The 13024-nt window shown below is 59.0% G+C and overlaps 1 protein-coding gene across 1 annotated transcript in view; it reads left to right on the top strand.

The window, feature by feature from the left end:
- TPO (thyroid peroxidase) overlaps positions 1–11483 on the top strand; it is a 37952-nt gene extending 26469 nt beyond the window's left edge. The window contains exons 13-21 of the mRNA XM_065946511.1: positions 2305–2436; positions 3090–3189; positions 3694–3820; positions 5267–5337; positions 6543–6662; positions 7429–7604; positions 8200–8379; positions 8766–8958; positions 11321–11483. Of these exons, the coding sequence (XP_065802583.1) occupies positions 2305–2436; positions 3090–3189; positions 3694–3820; positions 5267–5337; positions 6543–6662; positions 7429–7604; positions 8200–8379; positions 8766–8958; positions 11321–11483 (1262 nt within the window). The remainder of the gene's footprint in view (positions 1–2304; positions 2437–3089; positions 3190–3693; positions 3821–5266; positions 5338–6542; positions 6663–7428; positions 7605–8199; positions 8380–8765; positions 8959–11320) is intronic.
- The last annotated feature ends 1541 nt before the right edge of the window (positions 11484–13024 follow it).

Below are 13024 nucleotides of genomic sequence, written 5' to 3'. Positions count from 1 at the left end.
TCTAGAAATGAAGCCCCAGGAGTCACCTCACAGTTGCTGACAGGGTGAATGACCCAGGAAGGACAGAGAAGGCAAAAGAGGCTGGAACCCAGGGAGGCTTGTGGGAGGGAGCTCGCAGGGCCAGTCCTGCAATGAAGCAGGTGTTTCCACTGGAAGCATCAACGGAGCGGAGTCCCCACTGGAGGTCGCCATTTCCCGGCGAGACCTCAGTCTCCTCTCGGCGGGGACCCAGTATTCCTGCTCGTGGAGGAACCCAGAGCCAACATCCCCTGGCAGAAGCAGGATGCCTCCCAGACTCCAGGAGAAGTGCCCCCACATCAACCGCGTTAGTAGGACCTTAGAGAAGTGGGAGGTGGACTCAGGCAAGAATCGGGCTGGTTCACAAGAAATGAAAGCAAGATCCAGTTTGCTCAGTTCTGGGAAGATGAAAACATCGAGAGATGCAGGGTGGTCCTAGCTGACGGCTTGTGAAGGTACCTAATTCGCCCAGAATGTGCCCTGAAAACAGGGAAGATGGTAATTGTCGTGTTCTGTACACGTCATCACGATACAAGATTTTCATTCCCATTCTGGGGATTCTAAAGTGTTGTCCCAGAAGGGCGCCGGCCTCTAGACTCTGCGTCATGGAGGGGGCGCCCAGGAGAGGCAGAGGGCAGCCGCAGGGAAGGTGCAGATGCTCCCTCCAGGTGCGAGAAGGATGACCAGGCAGCGAGATAGTGGCCCCGGGCGACGTCCAGGCTCAACCTGGAGCCGAGCCGACGGCACAGGGGGCTGCATGGAAACCGAGGGTGTGAGGGCATTTCTGCCTCGTCACGCGTCCAGATCTGCCCGGGAGGACGTGGGCGCGGCCGTGGCGGGCGCCCCGCCAGGTGAGGGCTAGGCCATGAGCGCAGTGGACTCGGGGAGGATGGCGGGCGAGGCCTCCCTCCCGGATTCCGTCAGAGCGTGGCCCCCCAGGAACCCGGCTGGGCTTAATGCGGCGACGTGTGGATGCCTCTGCTGTCTCCGTTGACCAGCTCTCCGGTAACCAGCTCTCCGTCACTCCCATACTCATGTCCCGCAGGTAACCCTTCGGGAGCGGAAGTCGTAGCCCTGCTTCCGGTTAGCGCTGCTTCCCGTTAGCGCTGGTGCGGAGCGGAAGTGCCCGCCTCGCCTCGGGTCGGCGGGGCCGGCACACACCTGCCCTGGGGCGCAAGCGCCGGCTCGCACCGGGCATGGCGTCGTGGGCGTGCCTTCCTCTGTTCCGCCTAAACCTCCCGGCCGTTCTTGCACCACGCTGGCTGTTTGCTTCGGGTGTCTGGGACCCCACAGCTCTAGTCCCAGGACCCGTGAGGGACAGTGAAGCAGGAAGAAAGCTCCGAACCAGGAGAGCAGAGGAGAGTCCGTGCCTTGAGCTCACCCCCGCCCAGAGTGTGCTCCGCCCCGGGGCCCCCGTCACACGGTCTCCCCGGGGAGGTCACACGGCCCCTCAGGGAGCCATCCGTCGCAGGGCAGCATCGCCCTTCCACACCCGGCGTCCTCATACCTCCCGCCTTTTCCTAACGTAAGGTTTCACACCTCGGGCTGACTGCTCCCCGGAGACGGGTGCAGGGTGGTATCGGGCTGACAGCGCTGAACAGGCTGGCTGCTCTGAGGTCCGAGTTACAGCCCGTCTCAGGGGTCCAGGGTGGGGGCGGGGGCTCGGTCAGCAAAGGCTGACCCCGGCTCACTTACGCCTCCAAGCGCAGGGCCCACAGAGAGTGTGGGGCAGTGTGTGTGGTCGTGGAGCGCGTGTGCAGGATGCGTCTTCTGTCTGCACGTCCTGCCCTAGCCCACGTCTCCTGGAATCGGCCGAATAGAGGGCTAGTTACTTAAGACACCGGAGCCTGGGGAACTGGCATGGTCATGGGTTCAGGCGGCAGACCGCGCACATGCTCCCCATTTTGGGGGCTCAGCTTGCGCCCCCGCCCTCAGGCCCGGGGGGCTGGTCTTGGCTCCCATTGCACAGCCAGCATTTCCTCCGCGGTGGACCCAGTGTGGACCGTGGGGCTGGACGCTGTAGCTTGGGGTGGGCTGACTCGATGGCGCCACTGTCTCCCAGGAAGGCAGAGTCTCTGCATCTGGGCAAGGCCCAGCGGCCTGCGTGGTCTGAGCCTCCAGGGGCCTGTCCCAGGACAACTGGGGGTCATGGGCCTGGTGGCCGCCGTGGAAGGGGCAGGCCTGGGGTGACGTCCCCCTGCTCCTAACGAGAGACAGGACGGGGAGGGGCTGGTCTCCTGGGGAGGAGCGAAGGGGCTGGGTACTGACCTCCCGTCGTGTGTGCAGACGTCAACGAGTGTGAGGACGAAGTGGACCCCCCCTGCCACGCGTCCGCGCGCTGCAAGAACACCAAGGGTGGCTTCCAGTGTGAGTGCAGCGACCCCCACGTGCCCGGCGAGGACGGCAGGACCTGTGTGGGTGAGACCACGGCCCCTGTGCCAGCCAGGGGTGTCTGTGCCAGCCGGGGGTGTCTGTGCTACACTCGGGGTGACCGCGGCCTCCCTGTGCCAGCCGGGGGTGTCTGTGCCAGCCGGGGGTGTCTGTGTGACACTCAGGGTTACTGCAGGTCGTCGTCTGGCCTTGCGTTTCCCCACTACCACGTCCTCTGACACTGGGTGGGAGCAGGGTGCCCGCAGGTTTGTGCCTGAGATAGAGGAGGCCATGAACCCCTGAGGGGGCGGTGCAGACCCTGTTGCAGATGCTTAGACAGTTTCAACCCCCCTGAACTGTCTGTGAGGGGGAAGCACGGTGTTTGAGCCCCACGTGCAGAACAGAGAAGATAAGCAGCTTGCTCGGGATCACGCAGCCTCACAGCTGCAGGTCTGGGATCTTAACTTGGCTTCCAGCTCCTGCACCAGCTCCTGTTACCAGGGCAAGACATTTCAGTAAAGCTCCCGCGAGAGGATCAGAGCTCAGCTCCAAGAGCAGCAGAGGCGAGCAGGGAATGGACGGCCAGCGGGACAGAACTTGCTGGGCTCCCAGGGTCGGCGTGCCCGGGCTGGGGTCGGGTGGGCAGGCTGGCCCTGGTCCTTGGCTGGCAGGCTCACTGACCGGCTACGCCCTTGTTCCAGACTCCGGGAGGCTCCCGCGGGCATCTGTGGTCTCCCTGGTGCTGGGCGCTGTGCTCATCTGCGGTCTGGCCGGCCTCACCTGGACAGTGGTTTGCAGGTGGTGAGTCCCCACTTCGCAGCGGCTCCCCGCCTTGGGCCCGGCTGTCCTGAAGCTGGTGGAGGTCGCGGCTGTCTGCACTGGCACCCATCTGTGTCTAGAGCCATTTGCCTTCCTGACTTGCCTTCAGCTCGAAATGATGAGGGTGGAGCGACCCTACACAGCAGAGGGTGTCCGCTGTTTGGATGGAGACTCGGTGATACCAGATTGTTGGTCAGATTAAGTGGTTGTGATGAATGATGAAGGTTCTTGATCTTATGAAGGTTTCTCAGAGAAGAGTGGTCTTCCCTGCATAGAACCTTATTCTTCATTCCTCTGCTTTCCCTCAAGAGCAGACTCCGGAGAAAGTGGGAAATTGGAAGGTGAACTTTTGTTACAAATGGCCAGGTCTGTGTGTTTCTGGGGGTGAGAGCCAAGTGCGAGGTTCCCCTAGGGGGCTGTGTCCACCCCTTGGGGGACTGGACCGCAGCCCCACCCCCAGCCCCCACCGCTGCTGTGGCCTCCCAGCTCCCGGCTCTGCTGCTGGGCGTCCAGTGTGCACTTAACAGACTGCGTGGCAGTCACCGTGTGGGCAGACTGGCCCAGGGCCCAGGCCCACCGCCCTGACGAGCCTCTGATGCCGGCTGACCTTCAGGTCAGCCGGGGGGCCAGCTCTCCACTGCTGGCTACAGGAGTCCTGCTTCAAAGACTCGGGTGCAGCACCCACCCCATGTCCACACGTCACACTGACCCTCTGCTCCCAGGGGCCTGTGCTGGGTGTCTTGTCTTCCTGAGAGCTCAGCGCCTCCCGCACACCGGTAGATGACTTACCCTGACTGCAGACCAGGAGTCTTAGAGGGGGATGGTATCAGGAAATGGTCCCTGTGTTTTCACAATCCCTTGGTCCTGAAAGTTTAGCTATTACCAGTTCTTAAAACACTTAGATACCGAGAAATCAATTAAGCAATGAAAATGAGACAGGCTGAGGCAAGCAGCCCCGATCAGCTGGCTCTGTAGCCAGCTACTAAACGCTCCCACTATGAAGCTGGTGTTACCATAGCTTAGCATTCGGGTGCAGTTTTGCGTTTGTAGACCTTGCAGTCAAACATCAGTCACCTATTATTATGAAGAATGCTCTGCCTCCAGTCCCCACTCTTGGGAGAAATAGCTGTTTTCTTTAAGATCATTAGCGTGGATGAATAAGTACCTCCCTGAGGGAGTCTGGGAGGGAAGCACCTGCCACACTTGACTGCAGACTCTGGAGCCTGGAGAAGTCCCTACAGACACAACTTTGGTTTTCCGACTGTCTCTTACCTGAGCCACCTGTCAGCCCGTGGCGGGGAGGGGAAGACTGCTGGCAGAGAGGGCAGAGGCAGGAGTTCTTTATGGGGACCACGCGGGCCTTTGCACATGGGCCCTGGTTACTCTGCATCCTCAGAGCCTTGATGGGAGGAGCCTAACCCACCGCTCCCCCTCCCAGAGGCTCCTCTGAGCCCCTGGGCATCTGCACACTGCAGCCCTGATGATTCCAGCCCCACGGAAGGGAGGGGGCTGATGGGCGAGACAGAGAGACAGAGAGGGAGACAGAGACAGAGAAGAGACAGAGAGACAAAGACAGAGACAATGGAGAGAAACAGAAAGAAAGATGGAGAGACAGACAGAGACAGACAGACACTTTTAGGGCACCTCTCAGGTGCTCTGGGGGCCTTGACCTTCCTTCTGTGTTGATTCTCTCCCCCCCCCCCCATTTATCCCTCCCCTACTATTTTGGATCTAAGCCTGTACATTTTGGGGTAATGACTATTAACATAATTATTTCAACCAGAAATATGCCAGCATTGACATGTTTCCACTGAAAGACTGATCAACAGTTAACTCCATCAAACCAACTGTCCAATCTGCTTTTTTCATGCAATGAAAACACACCACTGTTTACATTATCTCATTGAAATTATGTTCACCAAGATAAATATTTTTCTGTGCAACTTTTGCACGAAAAGCTTGATTTGTGATCGGTTGTCTGGGCCCATCCATCTTGCTGATCAGTCTCCAGTCCTGAGAGCTTCTCTGCCGAGTTACTCCTGCGGTCTGAACTTCTCAGGTCAACCCTTTCGGGGTAAATTTCATCCAGATTGCGTTTACCAGTCAGTCATCAGTCCGTCAGCAGGAATGGTGAGGCTTCCACCTCAGCTCCTCCCATGTGCTCTCATTTCATCATTGGTCCTGAGTTTAATTTCCCACCCTGAGTCTCAGGGCCTGAGGTTTAAGTCCTTAGAATCTCTTTGTTTAGGACAAGCCTTATCCTGTGCCTTAGGCAGCTGGCAGCTGCATTTTGTGCTATTTCTACTGGAATGCTATTGTAACTGGGGAGAGAAGGGTTAATTTGCGTGCTTCCCAGTTACCCTCAAGAAGCTGGGATGGGGCCCCAGGCGGGGCAGCCTCTCCTGGGCCCAAGGGCTAACCTTCCATGCACACACCTCGGGTCAGCGCACCTGCTTCCCCGTCCTGCCTCCTCCTTACAGGGAGGTGACCTGCTGGGAGGCTGGCCTCGCCCACTGTGCAGCCAGAGCCCAGAGCTGGCCTAAAGGGCACATTCCTCACGGCTGCAGACAGTGTACAGAGTGTTGTTTTGTTACTGTCAATTTTTTGCTGTTTATCAGTTTCTCTATGAGAAAAACATAGAGCTGTGTTCTTGTGTTAAGGGGCTGAGTAGAGGCAGTTTCAGCCCAGTTTTCCTGCCCCTCCATCCAGCGAGGGGACCCAGACTCAGGCGTCCTGCCCCGCCATCCAGGGAGGCTGGTGTCCCACGTGGCCCCTGGCCCAGCAGAGCCCATGACGCCGTGTTCCGTGGGTCCCGTCTCAGTTCCCCTGCTCCTTCCCTCCTTCCTACTCACAGGGCCCCAGGACCCCCTACCTGGGACCCAGCCCCTTCAGCACCCCGCCCTCCCCCCCACACCCTCCCCCAGGGTCGCTCAGAGCTGAAGGCTGATGGCCCACCCTGAGTCAGTCGTCCTCACACCTTTGGACGAGTTTCTGAAAGTCCCCACTGACTCAGCGTGAGCTTGTGTCTGAGAAGCAGTTGAGTTGCCCCCACTTCCACGCGTGACGTCTGCTGTCCTTCTGCTCTTCACTTGGGGGTGGTGCTGGGTTCCCTGAGGCAGAGCCTCTTCAGACGCTCCAGTGGGGCCCAGGCGTCTGCCTCCAGCCGCGCTCCACGGAGTTTCCAGTTTTGTTTTCTAAACCAAGATGTTGGCTTGAATCTAAAGCACGTCTCTGTGTTTGAGGAGTGAGCTGGTGCCACTGGGAGTGGCCCTTGGAGGCTTCCCGACACGGGCCCCTCTAGGTGACGACCGCTGAGAGGGCACGTTTATCCACAGGACGCTCGCTGACCCCAAGTCCTCGCTGCCGCCCATGGAGGAAGAGGGAGAAGGACCCCAAGACGTGAGCGCTCCACCACCGGACGATTCCGTGGGGCTTGCAGAGCAGGTGGGTTCACAGTGAGCCTTCGTGAGGTTTGCAACCTCACGGGTGTCTGTCAAGACCCAGAGAGTCAGTGGAGGTACTGGGGCTGCAGGCCATCAGCCTGGCCCCTCCTGAGTTTCCCTCTGACGCCAGCTCCACCCCCCAGGGCACCTTCCCTCTGCCCGGTTCCTTCTACGAACTGCATTCATGGGAGCTGCTAATTTGTCAAAGTGTTAACCTACTTTTTTAAAAAGTAGAGGCACATTGGAATCAATGACCTGGAGGGAAAGGACTGGAAATGCCTTTCATTTGTACGAAAGGCTACCATCCCAAGGGTCCCTTCAGGCTTCAGCATCCAGTCTCAAGTACCAGCTGACGCTGCCTGCAGAGGAGCCAGAGGCTGAAAGAAAGTGTCAACTTTTACAGTGCGCTTCTTAAAAAAGGAAACAGTTATAATCAATGTGAAAAGATCAGTCGAAACTAGCTTTTCACTATTTTTACCTTATAAGCATGAATGACCCCAATGGGGTTATATTTTAAAAGTCATTACTATTCCCCCGGGGCCTGCTTGGAATTCACGGCCAGGTGGTGTTCAGAGCTAAAACGATCCCGTCCTTGGAGGCGGAGTGGAATCAGCCTTGGCACCTGCCGGCAAGCCTGGAACCAAGAATACTGACCCCTCCCCAGAGCGAGTAGAGGCCAGGCGGCCGGCGACCAGGTCTTTGTAGGCACTTCGCCAACCTCCGGGGGCGGCACGTGGCTCCCCGTTGGTCTGAAGCTCCCCAGGGCTTCTCTCCCTAGGGCCCGGCCTGTGGATCCCAAGTCCTCCTCTGCAAGTAGGAGCCCCCGTGTGGGGCGTGTGCGCTGCTCTCCGGCCAGAGTCAGACAGCGCTCACATCCGCCTGGACACCTGGGGCGCAGCGAGCGGACCCTCGCACGCTGCCCACCGCCTGATCAGGACACGCTGACCGGCCCGGGTGAATAAATCCCACCACCGTACAGGCGTCTGGCTCCTTTTGTAAGCACACCAGAAGGGGCCCTCCTGGAGGGGGGTGCCATGAGAATGTATTTACATATTATGCATATTTGTGTTTTGTAAACACACTGGATGGGTGCCTCCCGGAGGGGGGCGGGGCAAGAGAATGTATTTGCATATCATACATACTTATATTTTGTAAGCACACGGATGGGTCCCTGAGGGGGGCGCTGTGAGAAGGTATTTACAATGTTACATATTTATGAGCCTTCCCCTCCGCCCAGAGGAAGGAAGATTGTGTCCCCGCCCCCACACCGGCCTCACTGTCTCACATGCGTTCTGCTCCCTCTTCCACGACCCCGTGCCGCCACCTGGGTTTCCTCCCGGCCCCGCCTCTCCTCCGCTGATTCTCTGGACTCACTGCGAGCCCAGGGCCCCCTCATCCGTCACTGCGGGCACCTGGACCCGCGTCCCTCCTCCCTCCTGTCCTCCCCCACGGCTGAGGCTGGGAGAGGGTCAGCGAGTCGTCCAGTCATCTGGGAACCTGCCGACGGACTCTGGAGTCCAGGCCCCACTTCCCAGCCCCCTCCCCACAGCTCCGAGCGACCTCTGCCCCTCCTGTCCCTCGCTCAGCTGGATCATCTTCCAAGGGACCCCAGTGGGCTCGTGGGGAGCCCCCCCACCGCCGCCGCCGCCGCCCCGCTGGGTCCTTGCTTCCCCAGGACACAGGGAGCCTCCTCCTGGTTGCAAGGAGGGAGCCGGCCGGGAACGCGACGGTTTGTTCTGCATGTTAAGGTGTTGCGCTGAGAAGCAGGTGTTACTCTTTGTAACCTGAAAATACCGCTTCTCGTAGGTCCTGCGTCAGCCTGTCCCATGATCTTAAGTTCTTATTGTTGATATAAGACCCGTTAATGACAACGACTAGGCCACCACAGGAGACCCCACCACCACCACCCTCCATTCTCGCCTGGGGAGAGGAAGCTGGTCCCTGGGGGGAGCCTAGATTGTCCCGCGGAGGGGAAGCAGTGACACAGCAGACCCGTGCTCCCTGCGCAGCTGCGGGGGGTAAGGAGTGGCCGCCCCGGAGGACTCCTGCTGAGGAGGCGGAGGGACAGACGGGCAGGCGGTGGGCAGCCCTGATCCGCGGCCTCTGGGCCCCCAGCGGGCGCCGCCCCCTGGCACCGCCAGTCCGCTGGGACCTCAGCCTCTGGGACCTCCTTACGCTTCTCCGTGTGCGTCAGCCCCCGGTGCTGGACCTGGGCCCCCGAGCCTTGTGAACGCAGGACCGGAAGAGAGCACCCCCTCCAGCACACGTCCGCCCCCCAGGGCTCCCTGAGCGCCAGGCTGCCCGCTCTGTGGGTGGACGGCACCACCTGCTGGGGGACCGGGGCAGCTCTGGCCGCGGCTCTCTGCCGGACTAGCCAGGGCTTCCACTGAGAGGACTGCCTCTTTGGGGTCAGTTCAGTTGCTCAGTCGTGTCCAACTCTCTGTGACGCCATGAACTGCAGCACACCAGGCCTCCCTGTCCGTCACCAACTCCTGGAGTCTACCCAAACTCACGTCCATTGCCTCGGTGATGCCATCCAACCATCTCATCCTCTGTCGTCCCCTTCTGCTCCTGCCTTCAATCTTTCCCAGCATCAGGGTCTTTTCCAATTTGTGCCTCAAACACGGGCAGCCTCTGCCTCTACCTGCTTCCTCACCTGGGAGTCCAATGTCACCACTGCCCCTGTCGGCTGTCACCCCGAGGGGTCGGGTCCCATTGGGGTCACAGCACAGTGGGCCGGCAGGTCGTGAGGTGAGGTGATGGGGAAGGAATAGCAGCTTTACTTAGAAGCCAGCAGACAGAGGAAGGTGGACCGGCATCCTGAAGAACCATCTGAACTTGGGGTGGAATTCAGTCTTGTCTGTACAAGGGAAGGGGAAGTGGAGGGTTCAGGATTGGGTGTGAATGTGCGGGGCAGGTTCTTAGAGCCCCAGCCTAAAGGACGCACAGCATGTCCGTGTCCTTCTGCTTTTCCTGTGGGCTGGTCCAAGGTTCCCGCAAGTCCTTGTGTTGTTAGCACTTCACACTTACCTCTGCTTATTCACAAGGCTTCTAGGCTGAAAGCGAACTTATCCACAATGAGTTTCAGCCATGAAATGTGTCCCTGGACACAGCGGCGTATCTCTAACATTTGGGTCTTGAAGAGCAGGGCTCAAGTGACAGGAGACAGGCCCAGAGAATGGGGTGGGGTATCAGTGCGTGTCAGCACCCTTCTGCTCTGCTCCAACCCCCCTCCCTCCCACCCAGGCCTCTGGGGACCCCACAGGCATGCGCCCACCATGAGGGCCACCCTGCCAGGACCGAGGTGCCCCAACTTTGGGACAAAACACACTTCCCGTGGAGGGAGAGTTCTCAGAAATTCCTGTGGCAGTCAGAGAGTTTGTTTCACTGCAAACGTTCTCAGGGTCGTTTTTAATCAGTGATGAACTTCCGGAGGCACCTCACCTGATGATCTGAAGACAAAATGAAATACTGCAATACTCGCGAGTGTCCCTTTCTGCACGAAGCCTTCCTACCCCCGGCCTCCCCCGCAGGTGAAGGGGGATCTGTGTCCAGGTACCCTCTGCAGTGAGATACACTCAGCTTGGTTGGTACTGAACTCATGAGACGAAAAAGAAAAAAACAGTTAATATACAGCAGAATATTACCCTGCTTATTTAACTTATATGCAGAGTACATCATGAGAAACGCTGGGCTGGAAGAAGCACAGCTGGAATCAAGATTGCCGGGAGAAACATCAATAACCTCAGATATGCAGATGACACTACCCTTATGGCAGAAAGTGAAGAAGAACTAAAGAGCCTCTTGATGAAAGTGAAAGAGGAGAGTGAAAAAGTTGGCTTAAAGCTCAACATTCAGAAAACTAAGATCATGGCATCCAGCCCCATCACTTCACAGCAAATAGATGGGAAAACAGTGGAAACAGTGGCTGACTTTATTTTTCTGGCTCCAAAATCACTGCAGATGGTGATTGCAGCCATGAAGTTAAAAGACACTTACTCCTTGGAAGGAAAGTTATGAGCAACCTAGACAGCATATTAAAAAGCAGAGACATTACTTTGTCAACAAAGGTCTGTCTAGTCAAAGCTATAGTTTTTCCACTAGTCATGTATGCATTTGAGAGTTGGACTATAAAGAAAGCTGAGTGCTGAAGAATTGACGCTTTTGAATTGTGGTGCTGAGGACTCTTGAGAGTCCCTTGGATTTCGAGGAGATCCAACCAGTCCATCCTAAAGGAGATCAGTCCTGGGTGTTCACTGGAAGGACTGAGGTTGAAGCTGAAACTCCAATACTTTGGCCACCTGATGCGAAAAGCTGACTCATTGGAAAAGACCCTGATGCTGAGAAAGATTGAGGGCAGGAGCAGAAGGGGACAACAGAGGATGAGATGGTTGGATGGCATCACCAACTCGATGGATATGAGTTTGGGTGGATTCCGGGAGTTGGTGATGGACAGGGAGGCCTGCTGTGCTGCGGTTCATGGGGTCGCAAAGAGCCAGACACCACTGAGCGACTGAACTGAACTGAACACAGCAGAATCGAGACTGGGTGGAAACTTGCCTCAAAATACACAAGAATGAAAGTGGGGACTCCCCGGGGCTCTGTCCCAGCTCCCCCTCAAGGCTGTGGGGCGGGAGAGAGGGTGGCCACTCATCCCCCAAACCCGGCAGGGACTCGGCGGTGGAGCGCGGTGGAGGGGCGCCACTCGGTGTGGACGGCGCAGGCTTGACCGCATCGGCCAGCGGCACCCCTGTCAGCCCACAGACCCCCAGGCTGGCCTGCTGGGGAACCAGAGACGGCCCCTCAGCCCTGGCCCTGCTGCTGCTGCTGTAGAAACCTCAGCTGGGAAACCTATTTTCTTAGCGGGCGGAGGCACTCCTCGAGATGTTTTCCGCAGACGTAAGGAAGCGGGTTCCAGCTTCCGGAACTTGTTTTGGGGCCAGGCCACGGCGCTTTGATCCGGAGCGCAGCCGGCCCGCCCCGTGGGCGCCGGCAGACTGCGATGTGGAACCATGTGGGCTGCGGCCTCTCTGGGGCTCCCATTCGCTGCGGCCTCTCCCGGCCTGGCCCCGGGGTGCGCTGCGTCAGGACCCAGCCTCTGGTGCGCTGAAGGCCACCAGAGGAACGGCCAGCGTGCCCTCCCGGGGCGAGCGGGCAGCCCCACGGGGCACGGCCCCCGGGTGCCGCTGTGTCCTCTGGCCACGGCCCCCCGGCCCCTCGGGGCACCACCGTGCCCTCGGGCGGCACCCAGGGGGGTCTCCCCGTCCGGCCTGTGCTCGGGGGGCCTGCCCTCCCGGCCCGCGTCCGGGACCCGGCCTCCCTGACCGTCCGCCGTCTGCACTCCCGAGGCAGACGGCAGTCGGCGGCTGCTCGGGGCAGCTCGTCGTCAGGGGGCACATGGTACTGTTCCTAAGAAATGCTTCCTTCAGAAGCTTCCATTGCCAGGGCGACCACAGAAATTCAGAGGAAGGGGAGGAGGCTGAGGCCGTGACAATCTACGCCAGAAAACCAAGGTTTGGGGGAAAATAGGAGGGTGGGGTGTTGAGCTTGGCAGCGGCTCACGTCTTTGCCAGAGAGGAGAGACGATTTGTGCAGTTTCACCATGCGCGCCAGCCAGAATCCTCTCTGCAGATTCATAAATGACTTTCCTCTCATATTACAGACCCGTCCGGGAGCTGAGAGGGTCACTTACATTTGCGGTTGTGTGTTACTAAACTTTATGAGGAAAATTACCCGGTCTGGTGGACTCAGAGTCTCAGAGCCGCTCCCCCGGCGAGTGGGAGTCTGGGGTCCCCGGATCGCCCTCCAGGGTCCACACCAGCCCTCTGCCGGGCCCCAGTCCTCATCAGTGGGGCCAGGCTGACCTCCTGCAAGGCCTGCCTGCGGTCAGCAGCCCAGGCACTTCAGCAACTGCTTCTGTCCGGCTGAGCACAGGCTCAGTACAGACGGACAGACCTGATCTGCCAGTGCCTGCGGGAACCAGGAGCCCCGGGTCGGCCAGGTGTGCAGAGAGGCCCCGGCCAGCGAACCTTGGGGGTGTCACAGGAAGTGAAATTGAGGGGGCCGCTTAAGTGACGGCAGCAAACTTCACTCAGCTCGGCTCCAAGCAGAGAGCCTGCTTTGGGAGAGCCGGCAGAGGGGTAGGGTGGGGGGCAGGAAACTTTTGCAGGGCAAAAATAGACTGAGGAAGAGAAGTAGAAACCACGTCTGGGGCACCCGCCAGCCCTGTTTGGGGTGAGGAGTCCAGTGGCTTGGCGCGTGGGGTGTGTGCCAGCCACGGTGCTGGGCCTGGGGGCCACGGAGCCTCTGCAGGGACATGGACGCTCCTGAGGGTCCTAGGAGGAGCAACTCCATCTAGGGCCTGGGAGGTTATT

This window comes from Muntiacus reevesi, chromosome 10, assembly GCF_963930625.1.
Source record: "Muntiacus reevesi chromosome 10, mMunRee1.1, whole genome shotgun sequence".
Lineage (NCBI taxonomy): Eukaryota > Metazoa > Chordata > Mammalia > Artiodactyla > Cervidae > Muntiacus > Muntiacus reevesi.
The sequence above is the reverse complement of the archived record's forward strand: the minus strand, read 5'-3'. Positions and strand labels throughout refer to the sequence as shown.